Below are 18,996 nucleotides of genomic sequence, written 5' to 3' on the forward strand. Positions count from 1 at the left end.
CTGGGCAAAGGCCCGGCAGAGGGGAAGAGGAGATTCTGCTCATAGGGCAGCAGGGATGCCGTTGGCTGAGAGGATCGTGTAGCAATCAGGAGGCAATTAGCAATGAAAGTAGGAGGCCGGGGGCTCTGAGCCGAGCAAGTAGCCCTCGTGAATGGCAGATGATGTTTATGGGCCACTTAAAGTGCTCCGGGCACTTGATACGGATTCAGCCACCCCATTCATCTGCATGACTTAAGCTGGCTGCTCCTGGTGCCCCGCTCCTCCAGATGAGGAAACTGAGGCGCAGAAGATGAAATAACGTCCTCAGGTCACATGTTTGGCCATAGGTAGAGCTGGGGTTTGGATCTAGGCAGGCCAGCTCCAGGGCTCCCGCTGATGCCGCTCTAGGTGTTTGCTGAATCAAATTCAGTTCCTGGGAGCCCGAGGGTGCAGGGGAGCCTGTCCTGCTCTTATAGCTTCTCCAGCCTCTCCTGACGTCTGACCTTGGCCATCATTGCATCTCCTGCCGCTGCCCTGGGTGAGACCCAGAATGGCTGGGCCCTTCATGGTCCTAAAGGAAGGGGCACCCGCGGCCAGCGCTGAGATCCCTCCTGATGGAGCGGGTCTCGCCGACCCCGAAGCCTCCAGCACGCGGCCGGGTTGATGGAGGAGCTATTGAGAAGCGTCTCAATACCGGCCGCATTGTGGGCCGATTCAGAGCTGAGCTCTTTGTCCGAGAGGCTTGGAAACGGAGCTGCATTCACTTCCCCTCTCCTGGCACTGCCCTCCAAGCCCCTCGGAGCTCATGTTGGGAAACACCAGGCTCTTGAAAATTGGTAATTGAGAGAAACATCTGCTGGTTTCCAAGGAGCACACGGTGACTCCTGAGTGGTGAGGGCAAGCGTGAGTCGCGTTGTCACCGCGTGCTGAAACTCACACACACACACACACACACACACACACACACACACAGGCACACATGTGCCTGAGTCTCTTTGATATGTTAATTAAGATGGATTAAATTAAAGTTGTCAATGCTTGTTATAAAGATACAAGCAATATAGGCATACAAAAAGTAAAAAGGATAGACTTCCTCTTTCAGAAGTAGCCATCACGAACAATTTGATTTTTATCCTCATTTTTGCTATAAAAATGGGTCCATATTATATATACTGTTCCAATTTCATTATTTCTGCTCAGCAGTAATTGCAAACAGCCAGCCATCATCCGACCTATAGATCACCCGTTCTCAGCCAGGGGTGATTCTGCCCCCCAGGGGACATTGGGCGATGTCTGCAGACGTTTTTGGTTGTCACAACTTGGCAGTTTTGGTGCTACTGGTATCTAGTGGGTAGAGGCCAGGGGTGTGGCTAAATATCCTACAATGCACAGACCACACCACAGAGAATTATCCAGCTCAAAACGTCAGTAGTATCAAGGTTGGGAAACCCCACAATAGATTTATGTATCTTTCCAGTGGCCCCATTGTATTCGATAATGAGATAGACACCAGGATTTGTCTAGTGGGATTTGGATGGTCTCTGGTTGTTCACGTTTACCAAAAACCCTGCAGAGGTGTCCTTATACGTATATGCTCTCAGGTCCTTCTGCGAATTTTTCTGTTGGATACAATCCTGGAAGCTAAAATTGCTGGGTGGAAAGGTAGTGTGCATTCCAGATGTTGGTAGGTACTGCCATGGTGTCCTCCGAAGTGATTATGGCCATTGACACTGCCACCTCACTCACCCATGCCTCCCCTCCTCAATTAACGAAACGCATTTCATTTATTTTAAATAACTTTCCATTGCACCTCCTCGTCCATTGACAGAAACGGCTCTCTCACCGCAAATTCACTCCATCCTGCCAATAACTCTCGAACGGTGATTGCTATTTTGCTGACAGTGGGTGTTTAAAGACGCTCGATATCAGTGACAATAGAAAAAAGAAAGTCCCATTAGTTCTTTCCATTTGGATAATAGCAAGAAAGATAAAAGGCACTGCTTTGTCTTTCCTTATTGAAGGAGCATTTAATCATGAGGTTCTAAAATGATTATACAGGTCTTCTCTCCCTGGAGTTGATTTCACCACCCCGTTCCCACACGCACTTTGAGACCCAGGGCTCGCCCATCACCCAGCTGCAGCCCCTTCCCAGGCCACCTCCCCAAAGGTGACTTCGGGATGTGTGGGGTGAAGTCCCAGAAATGAGCGAGGCTCCGCACGCTTCTGCCACTCGGGTACAAGAAGGCAGTTCGCCTGTAACCAGGACAAGGTATCTTACTAGTTAAAAGGAGACGCACACATAAGCAGGTTATGTGGGGCTAATGATTTACCATCAGCACCCTTTAAACCTGGCCCTGTATTTATTGTCTAATTAATGAACCTTGACTGTAGGGTCCCCTGGGCTTCCGGATGCTTCCACCGCCACTGGGTCAGACTAGAATGGACCTTCTCTGTTAGGCTGCAGCTGTGGGGGGGCTGTAGAGCTGCGTCCGGTGCTCCCATCCCGTGATGCTCTAGACTAGAGTAGATGAGTATAAGAGTTGAGAGACTGATGCTCACGTGCTTGGGAGCTCGGTGGGGGGTGGGGGGGCGTGGGGGGCAAGCCCAGCAGGCAAGTGCATGCGTGTGTGTGTGTGTGTGTGTGTGTTCGTGTTCATGCATGCACATGTGCGCGGGTGCAATCCGGGGGGGAGAGGGAAGTGGGGGAAGGGGTCAGCCGGGCAAGGAAAGGCTGGAAGTGGTCGGGCAGAGGTTGTGGCTCAGGTGTGAGCATGGACCATCCCCTGTCGTCCCATTCGCTCTACAGCACCACACACTTTCATCCCTGGAGAGGCCGTCAGTCCAGCCGGTGTTGGGGAGAGACAGGGAGCCACAGTCTCACAGGGCAAGCTGTGCATTCATCCACACACATCTCCCCTCTCCAGGCGAGGGGAGGCCAGGCCCGGGGACTAGATGACCATCTGACACCTGGGTATCACCTTGGGCTCCTCAGCCGGGGCCACCTGGAGGGGCCATCAGGCCCTTCCCTGCCCCACCAAGGGCAATCTCAGTGCAGCACCTAATCTCCCAGGGCCAGTCAGAGGCTACCCGATGCCTGGGCTCCACTGCCCTCAATCCCAGGCTGAGAGGCTTGACCCAGACCTGCTGCCAGACCCAGGATGACAGCACCTCTGCCAGGAGACACCTGGGAAGCCCCATTACGGGGAGCAGCTGCCTGTTTGGATACTGACAGATGCTTCTTAACATCTTTGTTTTTCTCTTTTATTATGAATGTAATTACACATGCTGAGTGTGCAGGAGTGTGTGTTACAAGGAAGGGGCCGTCCCCTCTTGGCACCCACCAGGGTAACCACACCTGTCCCCTGGTCTGTGTAGACGCATGTAGTCACGGGCATATGTATTTATCACAAGATTCGCTTTTGTTTTAAAATACACACGTTTGTGCTTTTCTAAACAAAGATGGGCTCGTCCTATCTGGTGGCTTCTCCTCTTTCTCATGGGGCATCTTTTTGTGTCAGTGCCCACAGATCTGCTGGCCGTGCCTTCCTGGTTGCGTCGGCCCCTTGGAGGGACGTTTAAGTGGTTCCCAGTGATTCTCCCTTTTCGTGCAAACCTGCAGCGGGTCTTCCTGACCCTCCTCTGTTTACCTGAGAGCACTGCGATCCTTTATTCCACACATTCATTGTGCGTCTGCTCTGGGAAAGGTGCTGCGGACACAGAATGCTCACAGAGTCACTGGACACTGGCATTCGAGGAGGGAGAGGCAGGAAATAAGCGGTTAGACAGGCCGCATGTGGCCTCTGATTAGAGCTGCAGAGGAGAGTGAAGCCGGCACGGGACACGGGGTCCTGGGGACTGGGGCAGACACTGGTTCAGACAGGATGCTCAGGGATGCTTCCTGAGGAAGTGACATTGGAACAGAGACCAGAAGGTAAGGAGGGAGCAAGCACGTGGATGTGGGGAAAGATCATTCCAGGCAGAGGGAGAGGCACATGCAAAGACCCTGAGGTGGGCTGTGTTGGGACCTTTTAGAGAATACAGAACAGAACTCTTATTAGAGCAGAGAGAGCCAAAGGGAGAGAGTCCCAGGAGAAATGCACGTGGAGATAAATACCCAGGAAGTGATTTGCCTGGTCAAAGGTTCTCTTTTGGAAGTTCTGAGAGATTGTTATTTTGCTCTGCGGAGATGCCCCCAGCTTGCACCGTCCATCAGCTACCGCACTGGCAGAGGGGCCCGCTTTGATGGACCTTCTCCAGCTACTGTGGATTCCACAGCTCAGGTCTGCGTAGGGGCAGGGGATAGGTGTGGCCCAGGGCCTGGAGTTCTTGGTTCCCCGTAATGAGGCTTCCCAGGTGGTCTCCTTGCAGAGGTGCTGTCTTCCTGAGTCTGTGGCTCCAAATTAACTCATGTAGTTCTCACCACAGCCATGTGAAGTGGGGACTGGGTGATCCCCCTTCCCCCCCCCCCCCCCAGATGAGGACACTAGTGATATACCAAAGATCACAGTTTAAGTGGTAAAGTTGGGATGCGAACCCAGGAATCTTGGGGGCAGACCTCGTGTTCTGAGTCTGTACCCTAAATTCTTCCATGAGCAGCAATGCGGGAAGTCCCAGGCCCCTGTGCAAGGCCGGGTCCCCCCGCCCCAGCCAGCCTAGAACTTGTTTGCCCCTAACCCCCAACACCAGACAACAGTGGATAGTATCTCACGGTTATGTGTTCCGGTATCAGGTGCCCGGAGCCCAGCCGTGTGCTTGGCGCAGAGTAGGTGCTGGGTAAGCGGTGCGGTCTGTCTTTAAAAAAGAGAAAACTGGCCTAGATTTGCCGCCCACCTCCCAAACCTTAAGAGAAAGATCCATTTTTTACTTACGAATGGTCTTACCCTAAGAAATAAATGTGCGTCAGGGGTGTTTGAAATGGCACCAGGAGCGATCAGAAAGTTATTCCTTTGACGTCTGGTTCAATTTTATTTGAAATTCCAGGGGGGGAAGGAGCTGGGTTCTTATTCAAATGCAGTGGTGGAGGAGGGGCAGCAAATGAAGTGGCAGGAACCCCAGGCAGGCTAGGGCTCCACTGAATGACAATGAGGCCTGCCCCGGCCCGTCGCATCCAGGCAGGCCTAACGAGATTAGATTTTCATAAATTTCAGACAGTGCCAATTCCTAATTCCTCGGTGTACGGCCGGGAGGCCAGACAGGGCTGCCTGCACGGGCTGTTTGTTAACCAGGAAGCACGCTGGCTGCCCCGCCGCCCGGAGCAGACGCGATGGGGGCAGGCGGCGGGGGAGGGGGGAGAGTCGTCTGGTCTGGAGACCTCCCGTGGGCTGGCAGGAGCTGGGTGGACTCTGGCCCAGCTCTCCAGCCAAGGAAGGAGAAAAGAGCTCCAGCACCGGGCTGCCACTCCGATTATTAACTGAGAACCCAGTGACAGTCGTGCCCACACATCGCATGGTGAATTCTACACCAGCCCCACTTACAGCTGGGAAGTGGCCGGACAGGGGTTTGAACCAAGGCTCCTGCGTTTGGTTCAGGTTGTGGCTCCATCACCAAGAACAGGGGACCATAAGCTTGGATGCAAAAGAACTGCATCTTTACCTTAACCAGCCCGAACAGGAACATGGGCACCAAACCACAGGGCATCACAGCACCTGCGATGTGGTCGCCAGCGGAAACCACAGGCTGCCTATCGCATCGAAACCTGCCGGCTTATATTTAATGTGGTAGTATCCCCGGGTCACACGTGTGATCCTGTATATTCTTCCTATGTCGCAAGTCTGGTTGAGAGTTTGAGAACTATTTTGATACAGTTGGCTTCCTTTCAAAGCCTGACTTGAATTTTTATTCGGTTTAATTTTATTTTAAAAAATCTCATTGTGAGAGCGCGTCCTGGCTCCCCCAGGTGCCGGAGGAGGAAGCCTCGGAGTCAGGACTGTTCTCTGACTCCTGGTCTGACCGACGATGCGGCCCCTCGGGGGTTTGTGGGAATTAAGAGGGAAGGTCCTGTTCTGGGCGGGTGCTTGGCACTCAGGTAGCAGCAGAGGAGAACGCAGCTGTGAGTATCTTTATGCAGTTTCGTGGGAGGTGCCCAGAGCTGCCCTGAGTGCCTGGCACGAGGTCCTTCTCCCCATCCTGCGACTTTCCTCCATGCTGGTGGGGAGGCGGCGACCGCTGGCCACGATACTGGCTTCGAGGACCACATGACAAGTGATGCTGCAGCCAGTCCTGACGCGGCCTGGCGACCAGCCCCACTCCACACAAGTGCCTGGCTTGAACCCACACCGTTCCTGACATTCCGGGGCCACGGCACTCAGGACCGTTGGGTGTGGGGCATCAGCCTAACCTGGCCCTAAAAGTATGGGCTTGGGGGGTCTGGGCTCTCTTGGGCTGTGTGGCCTTTGGCCAGTCACCTCCCCTCTCCCAGCCTCAGTTTCCCCATCTGTAAAGTTGGCGGCGGGGGTCATGTTAGTATCTACTTCACAGAATGCTGGTGAGGGTTCAATAAGATGATGCCCGTAGGGATTCGGGCTGTGCCTGGCCTTGAGGGGGCTCTCGGCGACGCTGCCTCTCTCACTAGTGTCAGAGGGGCTGGGAGAGGATCAGAGATGCCCGTGCACACGTCTCGAAGTGACTGCGTCTGTCTCTGGAGGAGAAGACAAAAGGAGGGTCAGGCCGCTCCAATGAGGCAGACAAACCTGTTAATTTGAAATTATTCACGAGGAAAGAAGACACTCAAATTAGAATGACCTTACTTTGCATGTGGAAGATGGGCTTGGCCACCCCCAAGAGCCTGCCGCATCCATCACCCACCCCAAGGGGGAGATTATGAAGAAAAATGGCAGGATGTCTCCCCCACCCCCACCCCCCAACAGCGAGCGGACTTGACGCCCAGAACACAATGAGGGAAATGTGATGTTTCCTCCCCAAAGGCTCCTGTCCTCGGCACAGGTCCTTGGAGCAGAGACCAGTGCCCAGAAGTCCAGCCGCCACCCTGGGTGACCTTTCTGGACTGACCCTGGGGCAGAGGCCCGTGAGGCGTGCTCAGTGTTTCCAGGGCATCGGCCTGGGTGAGGGGTGCCTGTTGTCCCCAAAGTCATGTTGGGAATTGTGACAGGATCACGTGCTGTTTCCTGCCCCGTCCTGAGCTCTTGACGTCTATTATTTCATCCCCCCGGGAGCGCACAGGGGTGCATACGCCCAGGGTCACACAGCTAGTAGCTGGCAGGTGCAGGAAGACAGGACTGGGCATCCTCAGAGGTATTCCCAGCCTGGGAAGGGGAAACTAACAGGTACTTTGGGAAGGCTGGGAGAATTGAGCAGAGTTTCCCCTTCTCGCTCCCTGAGGGAGGCTCTGGGTTCGGGACCGGCCCCGCCCTTTGACCTAGAGCCATTTCTCCCTATGCCTCGGTTCGCCCATCTGCAAAATGGCAGTGGTGATGGCTGGCACCTCACAGCCTTGGGGGAGGCGGGCTCGAAGCAGGGCCGTGCGTGTGTCGTACATGTTAGCATGCTGACTGCTGTCCCAGTGAGTGGTCACCACGACAACGGGGAGCTTGGGCTGTGGACCAGCCCACCATCTCCTCTCGCTCTAGTCTCCCTTTGTCTGTGCCCAGGCTTTGCTGTGAGTCCCATGGTCACAGGACACTTGAGCTGAGTGGGGAGCGGTGGTTGGACCCACGCCTTCCGCCACTGTGCTGGGCACTTGGCCCCATGTCCAGCAGGGTCGGTGTGGCTCCACATCTTGGGGGCTCCTCCCTTGGCTGGAACTCCCGAAGCCGCCTGTCCTGCAGGCTTTGGCCTGCTCGGTGCTTTCAGAACTCTTGAATGTGTTGCCGGCGTTAAGGGCCAGGCAGTTTCTAGGTTCTGGGGAGATGGGGAGGTGTGGCCGCACTGGGCCAGCCTGCCTGGGGGCTGTCCTGTTTGGCCCGCTGGGCTTTCAACTAGCAGTGCGTGTCCGGAGTGCCCTGTGGACCTGGTGAGGAGGAGCTCCTGCTCGATTAGTGATGCCTGCTGTGGGAGCAGGACTGAGGAGTTGGGCATGAATGCTGAAACCCAGGCTGCCCACAGGGGCCAGGCAGATGATGTCAAGCAGGATGGGGGCCCCGGTGGAGCTTGGGGCCAAGTGGACAGCACAGCCTGTGTAGTGAGGGTGGCTGTCTGCAGCTCCGTTCCTTTGAGTGGGGGCAGGGGACTGCGCACGCACGTGCCCTCAGGTCCCCAGTTTGCCATCGTTCGCAGCAGGTCCTTTCCGATGCACTGCCCGGAGAGGTGGGTTCCTGTCGCCCGAGGCAGTGTCTCCTGGAAGGAGCACCCTGAAAGTGAAAGTTCACTGTGGTGCTGTCGGCGGAACCAGAGCCCCCTCACCCCGTGGCCAAGGTCAAAACACTCAGCCCAGGGTGTTCTCTGCCTCATGGGTTGGGGTAAATCACCTGCCGGCCGAGGGGGCCTCTCCTGCACCCCTCAGTGCCCCCCACCCCCCCACAGCCCGTGTCTCTGCACGGCCCGGAATACACAGCTCGGTCCTGCTCGACCCTCTCTATTCCGGCTTACGGGTCGGGCCACCCTTGTTTTGCCTTGGCTGGAGTGCTGCAGAGCCCCCCACGAACCGTGCTTGCCTTGAGGGAGTGCTCCCTGCGTGCTGGGCACGTCACCCTCGCACCACCTCCTCCTTCCACACGGAAACTGGGATGGATTCAGTGAGTCAGGGTCCCAGAGCCAGCCTGGGGGTCCCCTTGGGGACCTGCCAAAGGGTCTCGGGAACCCGCAGGAGTCTCCCTCCTCCTCTGGCCAAGACCCCAGGCCTTTGGCTTCCAGAATAGAGCCTAGAAATGATTCGTGGTTTCTCTTTTTCTGAGCGTTTTCCCCTCTCTTCTCCCACGTTGATGTGCACAGGGCTGTGGCCCAGGGACCAGGGTGGTCACGCTGGCGCTTTCGGCACCCGTGGCTCCTTCCTGGGGGTGACGCTTCACTCTGGGCCCCGGCCCCCAGGAATCAGGTCCTCCTGCCCTTTTGGGGTCGGGAGAGCTGTGAGGTTTGTTCACACCCGCTCAGGCTGCTGGGGCCTCATCCACTGCTGTCTTTCAGGCCCTACCAGGCCTGCTGCCTCAGCCGCTGGACAGCACCGGGAGGAGGGCAGAGGCCTGGCCAGGGCCCCGCAGGCCGCCGGGGACAGAGACAGAGGCAGCGCACACCTCCTTTCCTGCAGGCCCGGGCGGGCAGGGCGCCTGGAGATGGCGGGGGGGGGGGGAGGGGCAGAGAGGTGCCCACCCCCAGGTCCCCGGCGGGGTGAAGAGTGCAGGGCCTGGGGGGAGCGGGCGCAGGCCTCTCTGAGGGGGGCCGTGGGTGTCGCACAAAGCCAGCCTCTGTGTCTCCTGAATGGGCAGCTTTATCCCGGGCCCTAGCCGACAGGCCCTGGACCAGCCCGTCTGGGGAGGCGAGAGGTGTGGCCGCGGTGATTGGGGCTGAGGCCAGAGACCTGGGCTTCGCCCAACCCAGGCCCTGCCGTCCTCCTGGCGGGAAAGCGAAGGAGCCCCTCAGAGGGTTTGAGGCTTGTCCGATTCCCCGCTAGGCGGGGCACGGCCTTCTGGGGCTCGGGAAGGTCTCACCAAAGTCCCTGGCTACTTCCTCCTCCTTCCTGGGCCCCCCAAGGCGAGGGAGGAGTGCAGCTCCACACAGGCCAGAGCCAGGGCCCAGGCTCCAGATCGAATTCCCGGGTGCAGAGGCGGACGTCCAGGGGGTGGTCGAGCGGGGGGAGCCACCAGCGCTGGGCCCTTGGGCTACACGAGTCGGTCACTAGGCCTGAACCTGGATCTCCTCACCTGCGAGACGGGATGATAAAAAGTACCCGTGTGTACGCTCAGCCCTGAACAGAGGTCCTCAGCCCCGGCACACTCTTTGTGGCGGGGTGCCCTGTGCCCTGTAGGATATTAAGCAGCACCCTGGCCCCGCCCTCTAGGTTCCAGGAGCGCCCCCAGTTGTGACAAGCCACTAGTGTCCCCAGACATTGCCACGTGTCCCCTGGGGGTTAGACTAACACGACTCACTGACGGCCCCAGGCAGACATTGGCACAGTTGGGCAAAGGTTTGACGTGGTGGAGGAAGGTGGGTGTCCTGCAGAGCCCGGTGTGGGGGAAGAAGGGGTGGCCGGGGCTTCGGAGAGGACGTGCGGGCGGGCTGCGTGTGGAGGAGCTTCCGCGGCTGTACCGGCAGGGACGGCCACCGGGACGCATCCATCTCCCGCGGGACACCGAGGCTGGCGACAGGAGGGCTTGCCCTCGCCGGGTTTGGCGGGGCCCCGCTTGAGCGACCCACAAGCGACTCGGCCCGCTTTCCAGGCCCCACCTGCGGCCCGCCCCCTCTCCCCCAGCTTCCTTGCGACTCTCTGGGGGGAGGAAGAGCTGAGTCAGTGGCCCTGAGCTTGAACCTGTGCCCCTGGGGAGCCCTCCGCTAATTGCTTGTTAGCGGGGGAGGGGGGCCTTCCTGCCTGCCCTCTGGGATGGTCCGTGGGCGGCCTCAGGCTGGGGGAGGCCGGCTGCGCCCCCTCTGCCGCCCTGTCCCTGCCCAGGTCCCCGGCGTCTCGCCCGCCGCTGCTGGGGACTCTGCTGGCACCGGGCACGGCCAGCTGCCGCGCCGCCCGACACGGACCCGCTCGAGTCAGCAGAAACCGCCCCGACTCCGGCAGGATCAAAATAACCTCCTTCCTTTTCCAGCACTTGAGGGTTTTTCCGCCTTCTGGGGGAAAAACAAAACAAACCCGAAAAAAAGAAATGAGAGTTGCAGTGTTCGCAGCCGCCCGGAATGTGGTTTTTCTGAGGCCTCTTCCCGGCGGTGGCCCGCACACACTCTGTCCCGTGGAGGGTGGTGTGTCTTCGTGCGTCTCGTGCGTGTGACAGACGTGTCTGGACATGGGTGTGTGATCTGTGTTCGTTTGTGTTGGTGTGTGTGGGGGGCTGTGTAGGGGTGCTGGGCTTTTTGTGTATTAGGTGTGCATGTGTGTTGGGATGTGTGGACGCTCGGATGCCCTGAGCCTCCGCCTGCACCGGGGTCCCCGGGGTCTCACGTGTCCCCTTGGTCTTGCAGCGGAGCTGGAGTTCGTTGAGATCACCATCATCGTGGTGGTGGTTATGGTGATGGTGGTGGTAATCACGTGTCTGCTGAGCCATTACAAACTGTCCGCTCGCTCCTTCATTGGCCGGCACAGCCAGGGCAGGAGGAGGGAAGACGCCCTGTCCTCGGTGAGTGCCCGCCCTCCCTGAGCTTCCGGGGGACCTGTGGACGCCCCTGCTCAAGTGCCCACGGTGTCAGCGTCGGGTGCTCACAGGAACTGACAGCAGGGAGACAGTCTGGGGTGGGAGGGTGTGAGGGGGAAGGCTTCTAGGTATAGGCAGTGACCCAGATGGAAGGGAGCCGGTGGACCAGTCCATGCCGTGGGGCTTCGGTCCCCAGACCCATCCATCCATCCATCCACTGGACAGACATCTACTGGGCACCCTCTGTGTGTCTAGAACCCTGCCAGGCATTGGGGGGAGATAGCTTCGAGCAAGTCACAGGGGGTTGCTGCCTGATGGGCTGGATATAGACAGACAGGAGCACCGGGTGCTCTGACGGAAGCTGAAAGGAATCACCGGGAATCCCAGAGTGGCTGCTTTACCCGGGACAGCCGAGGTGAGCCCCTGAGGCCGAGCTCTGAAGGGAGAAACAAGGGTGGGGTGAAGAGGGGGTGAGTGCAGGAAGGGTGAGAAGGACAAAGGCGGCACGGTCCTTGCTGTCCCTACAGAACTGCAGTTTGATATGTTACTAGAATTGTGTGCCCTGTTGGGCGTTCTGGAAACCCAGGAATATCCCCACAGAACTCCACAAACTGGGGCAGATGCAGCAGCTCCCAGCGGTTTGGGAACTCGCCCTCCTCCGCATCTGAGCACCCACACTCCCCTCATTCACCTGCACCTTCGGTGCCACCCCTGCCCGCCGCTCCGTGTTCCTCAGCAGATGGGCCAGGGGGCGGTGCAGAGTCCGTCACTAAACAGTTCCCATCTCCACGCCTGTGAGGTGTAATTTAACAACCTGGACAGGAGTAGCTGTCTGAGGGACGGGCTGCAGATCACAGGGAGAAGGGGGCCCGGGGGCGGCCCCGGGGCTGTGCAGGGAGCACATCTCTGAGCCCGTGTTCACCGGGCGCTGGGGGGAAGCGGCAGCGGGCACGGCCTCCCGGCTCTGGGGGACGCCTGGGGCCGGTGCTGGTGCCCAGAGTCTGTGGGACTGAGCCGAGTCAGGCTGGCAGGCCTGTCCCTAGCAAATTTGGGCATCTCAGCTTGCGTCAGGCCTCAGTATGTCACCAGCTTGCCAGGGCAAGGAGCATCCGCTCTGGTCCCTCCGACGGGAACACTGGGTGCCCCAAACCCGAGGCCTGGTGTGTCCGGAGGGCACTTGGCAGCTTCCTGCAGGGCTTACCTGCGTGTTTATTTGCTGTCGCTGTTGCCTGAGTGACGGTGCCACCAGCTGCACTGCCACGTCCGCGCTCAGTAATCCCTCCCACATTTTACAGAGGAGAAACTGGGGCTCAGAGAGGTGGGAACATTTGCCTAGGGCCACACAGCTTCTAAGCGACAGCTTGAAGAGCCCATGACCCGTTTTGTCCCACCTCGGATGCTGGGGCAAGCTTTGGACAAATGAGAAGACATCAGACTGGTAGCCGTGCTCCAGGGTGGGGCATCCTACCCCCTCTGAGCCTCAGTGTGTACGTCTGTAAAATGGGTGGAGCGAGCCTTTCTCCTTCCTACCCTGCATGGTCACAGGGAGGGTGAAGTTAGCCGAGGGAGCTGGGGAGATGGCAGAAGTTCCGGCGTGAAGGACTCTTGCCACCGCAGGGGGGACAGCCCTGTGGGCAGCATTGGGACTTCGTGCCCAGATGGAGGTCAGGATTCGGGCTCTGGTTCCTGAACATCTGAGGTTAAAAGAAAGTCCCCCCTGCCCCCGCCCCCGGCCGACTTCTACCAGCCACCTGCACGGGCCCCCGGGGATGCCCAGCTGGGTAAACATGGAGGCTTGTTAGACCTGAAGTACGTGTGGCGACTCCCCTGGGGCCCCTGCCAGACAGGGCGCGTCTGAGGAGTCTAGGGGGCCCATGACCTCCCAGAGAGACCCAAACGCAGCCGCCGTGTGCTTGGGGCTGGGCCCACCCCTGGCCATGTTTGTCCTGCCGTGGCCCCTTTTCAGGGTGAACCTCTGGGAGTTCATTTCCTCATCTGTCAGAAGGTGGGGCTCAGGTGCAGGTAAAGCCCTGTGGCCCTGGGACCTCACTTGCCCGCCTGATGCTGCTCCCAGAGAAGCTAGAAAATACTGCAGGGGTACAGACTGTGGCTCGGCGTCTGCAGCTGAAGGCAGGTCGGGAGTCATCCAGGTCTAGACAGACCAGGGCCGGGTGCCCACTCTGTGAATCAGGTTTTCTGGGCTCATTCCCATGGTCTCTTCTGTGGCTGCAGTTGCCCTGCAGTAGCCTTCTTGGTGGTGTGACAGACCGTCTGGCCCTTCACGGAGCCAGTTTGCGGACCCCTGGTCTAGATGGGGAAGCCATGGGCAGCTGGACGAACTCTCCAAGGAAGCTTTTAGAAAGAGAAGGAGGTGTCGGGGAGTGGAGCGGGGGTGAGAGAAGGAGCTGCCAGGAACAGCCCTGTGGGCACTGGCACCTGGAAAGGCATCAGGGCCATTCACTGAATTAGAGAACAAGGTGAGTTAAGACATGGCCTGTGGGCAGGTGCAGTGCAGCCAGCTGGACTCCGGGTTCCTCACAGCAGGGCCAGGCTGATCCAGGAGCTGAGATGCTGTGGGAGCCTGGGGAGGGGCATCTGGCAGGTGGGAGGTTCCTGGAGGCCTCCCTGGAGGAGGAGGCGACCTCCAGGTGCACAAGTTAGGGGTAGTCAGGTGACAGGGATGGCAGTGATTCTGGGGTCTACGGTGGGGCCTCCCAAGCAGTGACTGGTATTTTCCTAAGCACTGTGGGTGGAGACTCCCCGGGCTAGGGCTCGATGGAGGGCTGGGGGGTGGGCAGTGGTGGGAAGACGTTGTGGGGACCTCGAACAGAGGGCCTCCTAGGGGGGTTTTAGGCAGGGGCCCGTCTGGGTCACATTTATCCAAGCTGACCTTGGCTGCTTGCACCCCTCCCCAGGACTCCCGACTTGAATGGGGAGCAGGTAGATGTCCCCCCATCTGCTTCCTGGTGCTCATTTGGACTGTGCCAGGGGCCCGACTGGGGGCCACAGAGCCTGCCGGGGTCGGCTTAAGCCCGAATGATTCTGGAGGCGGTGGGCGAGGTTTGGATCCCAGCACCGCCCCCTACCAGCTGGGCCAGCTCGGCTGAACCACCTGACCTCAGCCTTGCAGGTTTTGTCAGGAGTTGAGTTAGTGCTTTAAAGAGCGTAGCACAGTGCTTGGCACCAAGGCGTTCCTAATATCAGGAACAGAATGGCCCTTGATGACCATATTAACAGTAATAGTGTATGTCTGCCCTCTGTATCCCCACGCCTGGAATAAACTGGACCCCAGTGAGTCTTTGTAAGGGTAAGTGCTTTCCTGATGGAACAGTTTTGAGAGACACAGAGCTCCCCTAGTGGCCATATAGGAAATTGCAGCCCTCCAGGCAATTCCTCCCCAGACTGCAGGTGAGAATCGTCTTACAAGGGAACCCTCAAGAAAACATGTTCCCAAAAAAACTTTGGGGTGATAGATATGTTCATTATCTTGATTGTGGTGATGGGCTCCTGGTATATACCTATGCCAGAACTTAACCAAATTGTATGCTTTGAATATGTGCAGTTGATTATATGTCAGTTACATCTCAATAAAACTATAAAGTTAAAGGAAGAAAGGCATCCCTCCCCATAGGCCCGGGCCTATCCATGCGTATCACCGGAACAGAAGTGGTGCTGCATGATTGCATGATTAACTCTCCTGTATTTCTTCATCTATAAACTGGGCTCACAATAACAAGGGGCAAGACAGACTATAGTAGTGCTAAATAAATACACGGACAAGGTGATTACAGATATGACAGATGCTTTGAAGGAAATAAGCAGATGACAGGATGTTTAATGGGAGAAGGCCCTTTAGATAATGGTGCTAGAGAAAGCCTGCAGCGGGCACTGGAATTCAAAAGCGAGAAGGAGCCAGCTGTGCAGTGGGGCAGCCAGTGCAAAGGTCCTGTGGTGCACACTTAGCACTTCCATGCACTAAATAGCAGGTCAGCGTGACAGGAGGGAGAGTGGTGGTGGCACCCAGCACTGTCACAGGCTCACTGCAGGTCGCGTGCACCCCAGGGGCTTTGCATGTTCGCCTCCTTCAGTTCTTCGACAGATACTGCAGTTATGCACGTTTTCAGATGCAGTAACTTGCCCGAGGTCACACAGCAAGTACCTAGGCTTTCTTAGGAGCCGGTTCACCAGTTCATTTGGATGTGTTCTAAGGCCCACGGAAGCTGCTGGAGGGTTTTGAGAAGGAGGGACCCACGAATCAGATGTATGTTTTGGAAAGTGTGAGTTCGGAGGATGCATTTTCGGGGGGCAGCCTTGGGAGCCGGGAGATCAGTGACAAGGCGATTATGTCATGTCCGAGAGAAACGTCCAGGCCCGGGCTGGGGTCACTGCAGTGGGGCTGGAGAGGGAGATGGGTGCAGCATCCCACGCCGAGTGGAGGCTCTCAGAGTCCACGCCAGGCCGCCCCTTTGTTCTGCCATCTCTGCCCGTCCCGCTGACCCTGTCCTCTTCCTCCCCATACAGGAAGGATGCCTCTGGCCCTCGGAGAGCACGGTGTCAGGCAGTGGAATCCCGGAGGTGAGACCCAGCACCGCCTCCCCTCCACCACTACCCTCCCCACCCCTGCCCGCCTGCCCCCCGCCCCAAGGCTGCTGTAATGGACGCCGAAGGCCCCCTGCCCAGTAGCTCCCCTAATCCGGACCGGAGGCACCTCCTCTGCTAGTAGAGTGGCTACAGGAGGCCCACACCTGCCCTTCTCTGAAGAATCCCCCTTGGTTGCTGGGATCGTCCCTACTGGGACATCATACGCTCCCCACCCCCAGGGAGCAACCCTCAGTATCTGCGACACCGAAGGACAAAGGCTGCCCTCTTCCAACTGTGTGACGATGCTCACAGGCCAGGGCTCGCCAGTCATCAGGGGGCTGGACCCGGGGCTTGGCTCCTTCCCCCCGCCACCCGGCGGCCATCTCCCCGTTTCCCCAGAGAGCGGAGTCACAGAGGCCCTGCTGCTGGGGGACCCTCACTCTGCTCTTCCCCTCCAGCCGCAGGTCTACGCCCCGCCCCGGCCCACCGACCGCCTGGCCGTGCCCGCCTTCGCCCAGCGGGACCGCTTCCACCGCTTCCAGCCCACCTACCCGTACCTGCAGCACGAGATCGACCTGCCGCCCACCATCTCGCTGTCAGACGGGGAGGAGCCCCCGCCCTACCAGGGCCCCTGCACGCTCCAGCTGCGGGACCCCGAGCAGCAGCTGGAACTGAACCGGGAGTCGGTGCGCGCGCCCCCAAACAGAACCATCTTCCACAGCGACCTGATGGGCAGCGCCGCGCTGGGCGGCCCCTGCCCTCCCAGCAGTAACTCGGGCATCAGCGCCACGTGCTACGGGGGCGGCGGGCGCATGGAGGGGCCGCCCCCCACCTACAGCGAGGTCATCGGCCACTACCCCGGGGCCTCCACCTTCCAGCACCAGCAGAGCAGCGGGCCGGCCTCCTTGCTGGAGGGGACCCGGCTGCACCCCGCACACATCGCCCCCCTGGAGAGCACAGCGGCCTGGAGCAAAGAGAAGGATAAACAGAAGGGACACCCCCTCTAGGAGTCCCGGGGGGGCCAGGGCCGGGGCCGCAGTAGGTAAAACAGCAAAACACTCCGCACTTCTTGAAAGAAAAGAGAGAGGAGGACGGGGCGACACACAGGAGACTGCACCGCATGAGCATATTCTCCCCACCTCTCTGTGTATAAATATTTACATGTTCTGTCTGGTCTGAATGCACAAGCTAAGAAAGCTTGCAAAAAAAAAAAAAAAACCATGTTTCTTTGTTGAGCTGTGTCTTGAAGGCAAAAGAGGAAAAAAAAAATTCTACACTAGTCTTTTCTGTTTCTAGTTGAGCTGCGTGCGTGAATGCTTACTTTCTTTTGTTTGTTTATGATGATTTCACTTAACTTTAAAGACATATTTGCACAAAACCTTTGTTTAAAGATCTGCAATATTATATAAATATAAATATATATAAAATAAGAGAAACTGTATGTGCGAGGGCAGGAGTATTTTTGTATTAGAAGAGGCCTATTACAAAAAAAAAAAAGTTGTTTTCTGAACTAGAAGAGAAAAAAAAAATGGCCATTTTTGAGTGCCAACTCAGAAAGTGTGTATTACCTTGTAAAGAAAAAAAAACTACAAAGCAGGGGTTTAGAGTTATTTATATAAATGTTGAGCTTTTGCACTATTTTTTAATATAAATATGTCAGTGCTTGTTTGATGGAAACTTCTATCAACGTCTGTCGAGACTTTTAAGGGAGAAATGTTGGAATTTCACGGTGGACGTCAGGCAGAGGGTGGGCTCCACGCTGAGTCTGGAGAGAGGCTCCCAGAGGGGCTGATTTCCTGCAGAGTGGAAGCTTCTGTCTAGTGATAGGTTATTACCTCGTTATACATTCCCTCCCGAAGGAGACGCATTTTTTTCCCCTCTGGGCCAGGACAGCCTTTGGATCGCAAAGAAAATAGGAAAGTTACTCGAGGCCCCAAGTTCCAGGAGGTGGGCTTTGCTCTTCCCAAAATGAAGATAAACTGTTACTGAAGGAATCTTAGTTTTTTCTCCTCTTTTCTGAACCACGAGGGTCCCTGTAGGAAGGGGCTCGCTAAGGTGCTCCCTGCTCCCTGCCTGCCTTGCCAGGGCCACGCCAGAGGCGGTTAGGTGGCCCGTGCGTGCAGGATGTTTTGGCATTTCAGCTGGCTCCAGACTCTACCGGCTGAGGTGGGTGCAGCCCACTGGCGCATAGGAAAGGCCCAAAGGAATAGCGATGTGACCTCATCCCTGTCTTTATGTATTGATTCTCACGTAACAGGCCCATAACCAGAAGACCAGAGATGAAAAAGTGACATGCCCAGGTTTCTCCCAGGACACTGCAAAAGGGTTAAAACGAGAAAGACAGTCAAACCAACGCAAACTCGAGCTTTAGGATGTAGAAGCAGAATTCTTTCCCTTCTCCTCTCTTTCGCATTTCATTCCCTTCCCCGTGGAAACCATCGTTTTTGATGTGTTTATGTATCTGTGTTTTCATAAGCGTCCTCATCAGATACAACTCTTGTTTACCAGGGTTTTACGGAGTAGATGTCGGCGGGACCCCCTTGCTGGTGGTGTGCGCGTGTGCGGGTAGAGAAGGCGGGGAGAGAGTGGAGTCGGGGTCCTCCCTCCCACCAAGGGTGGGCTAATACTCCATGGGGTGACGCCTTTAGCAGGAGAGCAGGCCACCCTGCCCCCTGCCCCCTGCCCACCTGCATCCCACGGAGGTGTCTTTTCATCTTCGGCAGAGTGCCAACTAGCCGGTTAACATAAGAGAAAGGTCTAAGAGGCAATAAGTATTGATTTTAAACAACTTTTTTATTACTTGAAAAACAAAAACTCGAGAACAGTTTTGAAGTTCTGACCATTTGAACTCTATTTCTATACGTACCTTTTAAGACCATGGTGACCAATAATAGATGACCGAGGTGTCTGAGTGCCCGCTTACCAGCCTGGCAGAAAGTTCTGGTACCTTGACAATAAAACCTGCCTCTCCGTGGGGTCTTCAGCCTAACCTTTGCCTAACCTTTGCTTCTCTCTCAAAGATTCTTTGAAAAGGTCATTTCGTGCAGAGACATCCATAGAGTTTGTCCTGAAAGGTACAGGGACACATTTATAGATGAAGCTTTTTTTAAAAAAAACAAAAACGTATCGTTCCTTTATGTGAAGCGTCTCCCTAGTGCCTTACTGAGAAAGCGGTTGACCCCTTTTGTCCCCC

At 57.0% G+C, this 18,996-nt stretch overlaps 1 protein-coding gene across 1 annotated transcript in view; it reads left to right on the plus strand.

Annotated features, from left to right (window-relative positions):
• Nucleotides 1-17,103, plus strand: part of PMEPA1 (prostate transmembrane protein, androgen induced 1) — a 55,114-nt gene extending 38,011 nt beyond the window's left edge. The window contains exons 2-4 of the mRNA XM_036824726.1: nucleotides 11,053-11,207; nucleotides 15,744-15,797; nucleotides 16,262-17,103. Of these exons, the coding sequence (XP_036680621.1) occupies nucleotides 11,053-11,207; nucleotides 15,744-15,797; nucleotides 16,262-16,810 (758 nt within the window). The 3' untranslated portion in view covers nucleotides 16,811-17,103. The remainder of the gene's footprint in view (nucleotides 1-11,052; nucleotides 11,208-15,743; nucleotides 15,798-16,261) is intronic.
• The last annotated feature ends 1,893 nt before the right edge of the window (nucleotides 17,104-18,996 follow it).

The sequence above is a fragment of the Balaenoptera musculus genome, chromosome 15 (assembly GCF_009873245.2).
Source record: "Balaenoptera musculus isolate JJ_BM4_2016_0621 chromosome 15, mBalMus1.pri.v3, whole genome shotgun sequence".
Lineage (NCBI taxonomy): Eukaryota > Metazoa > Chordata > Mammalia > Artiodactyla > Balaenopteridae > Balaenoptera > Balaenoptera musculus.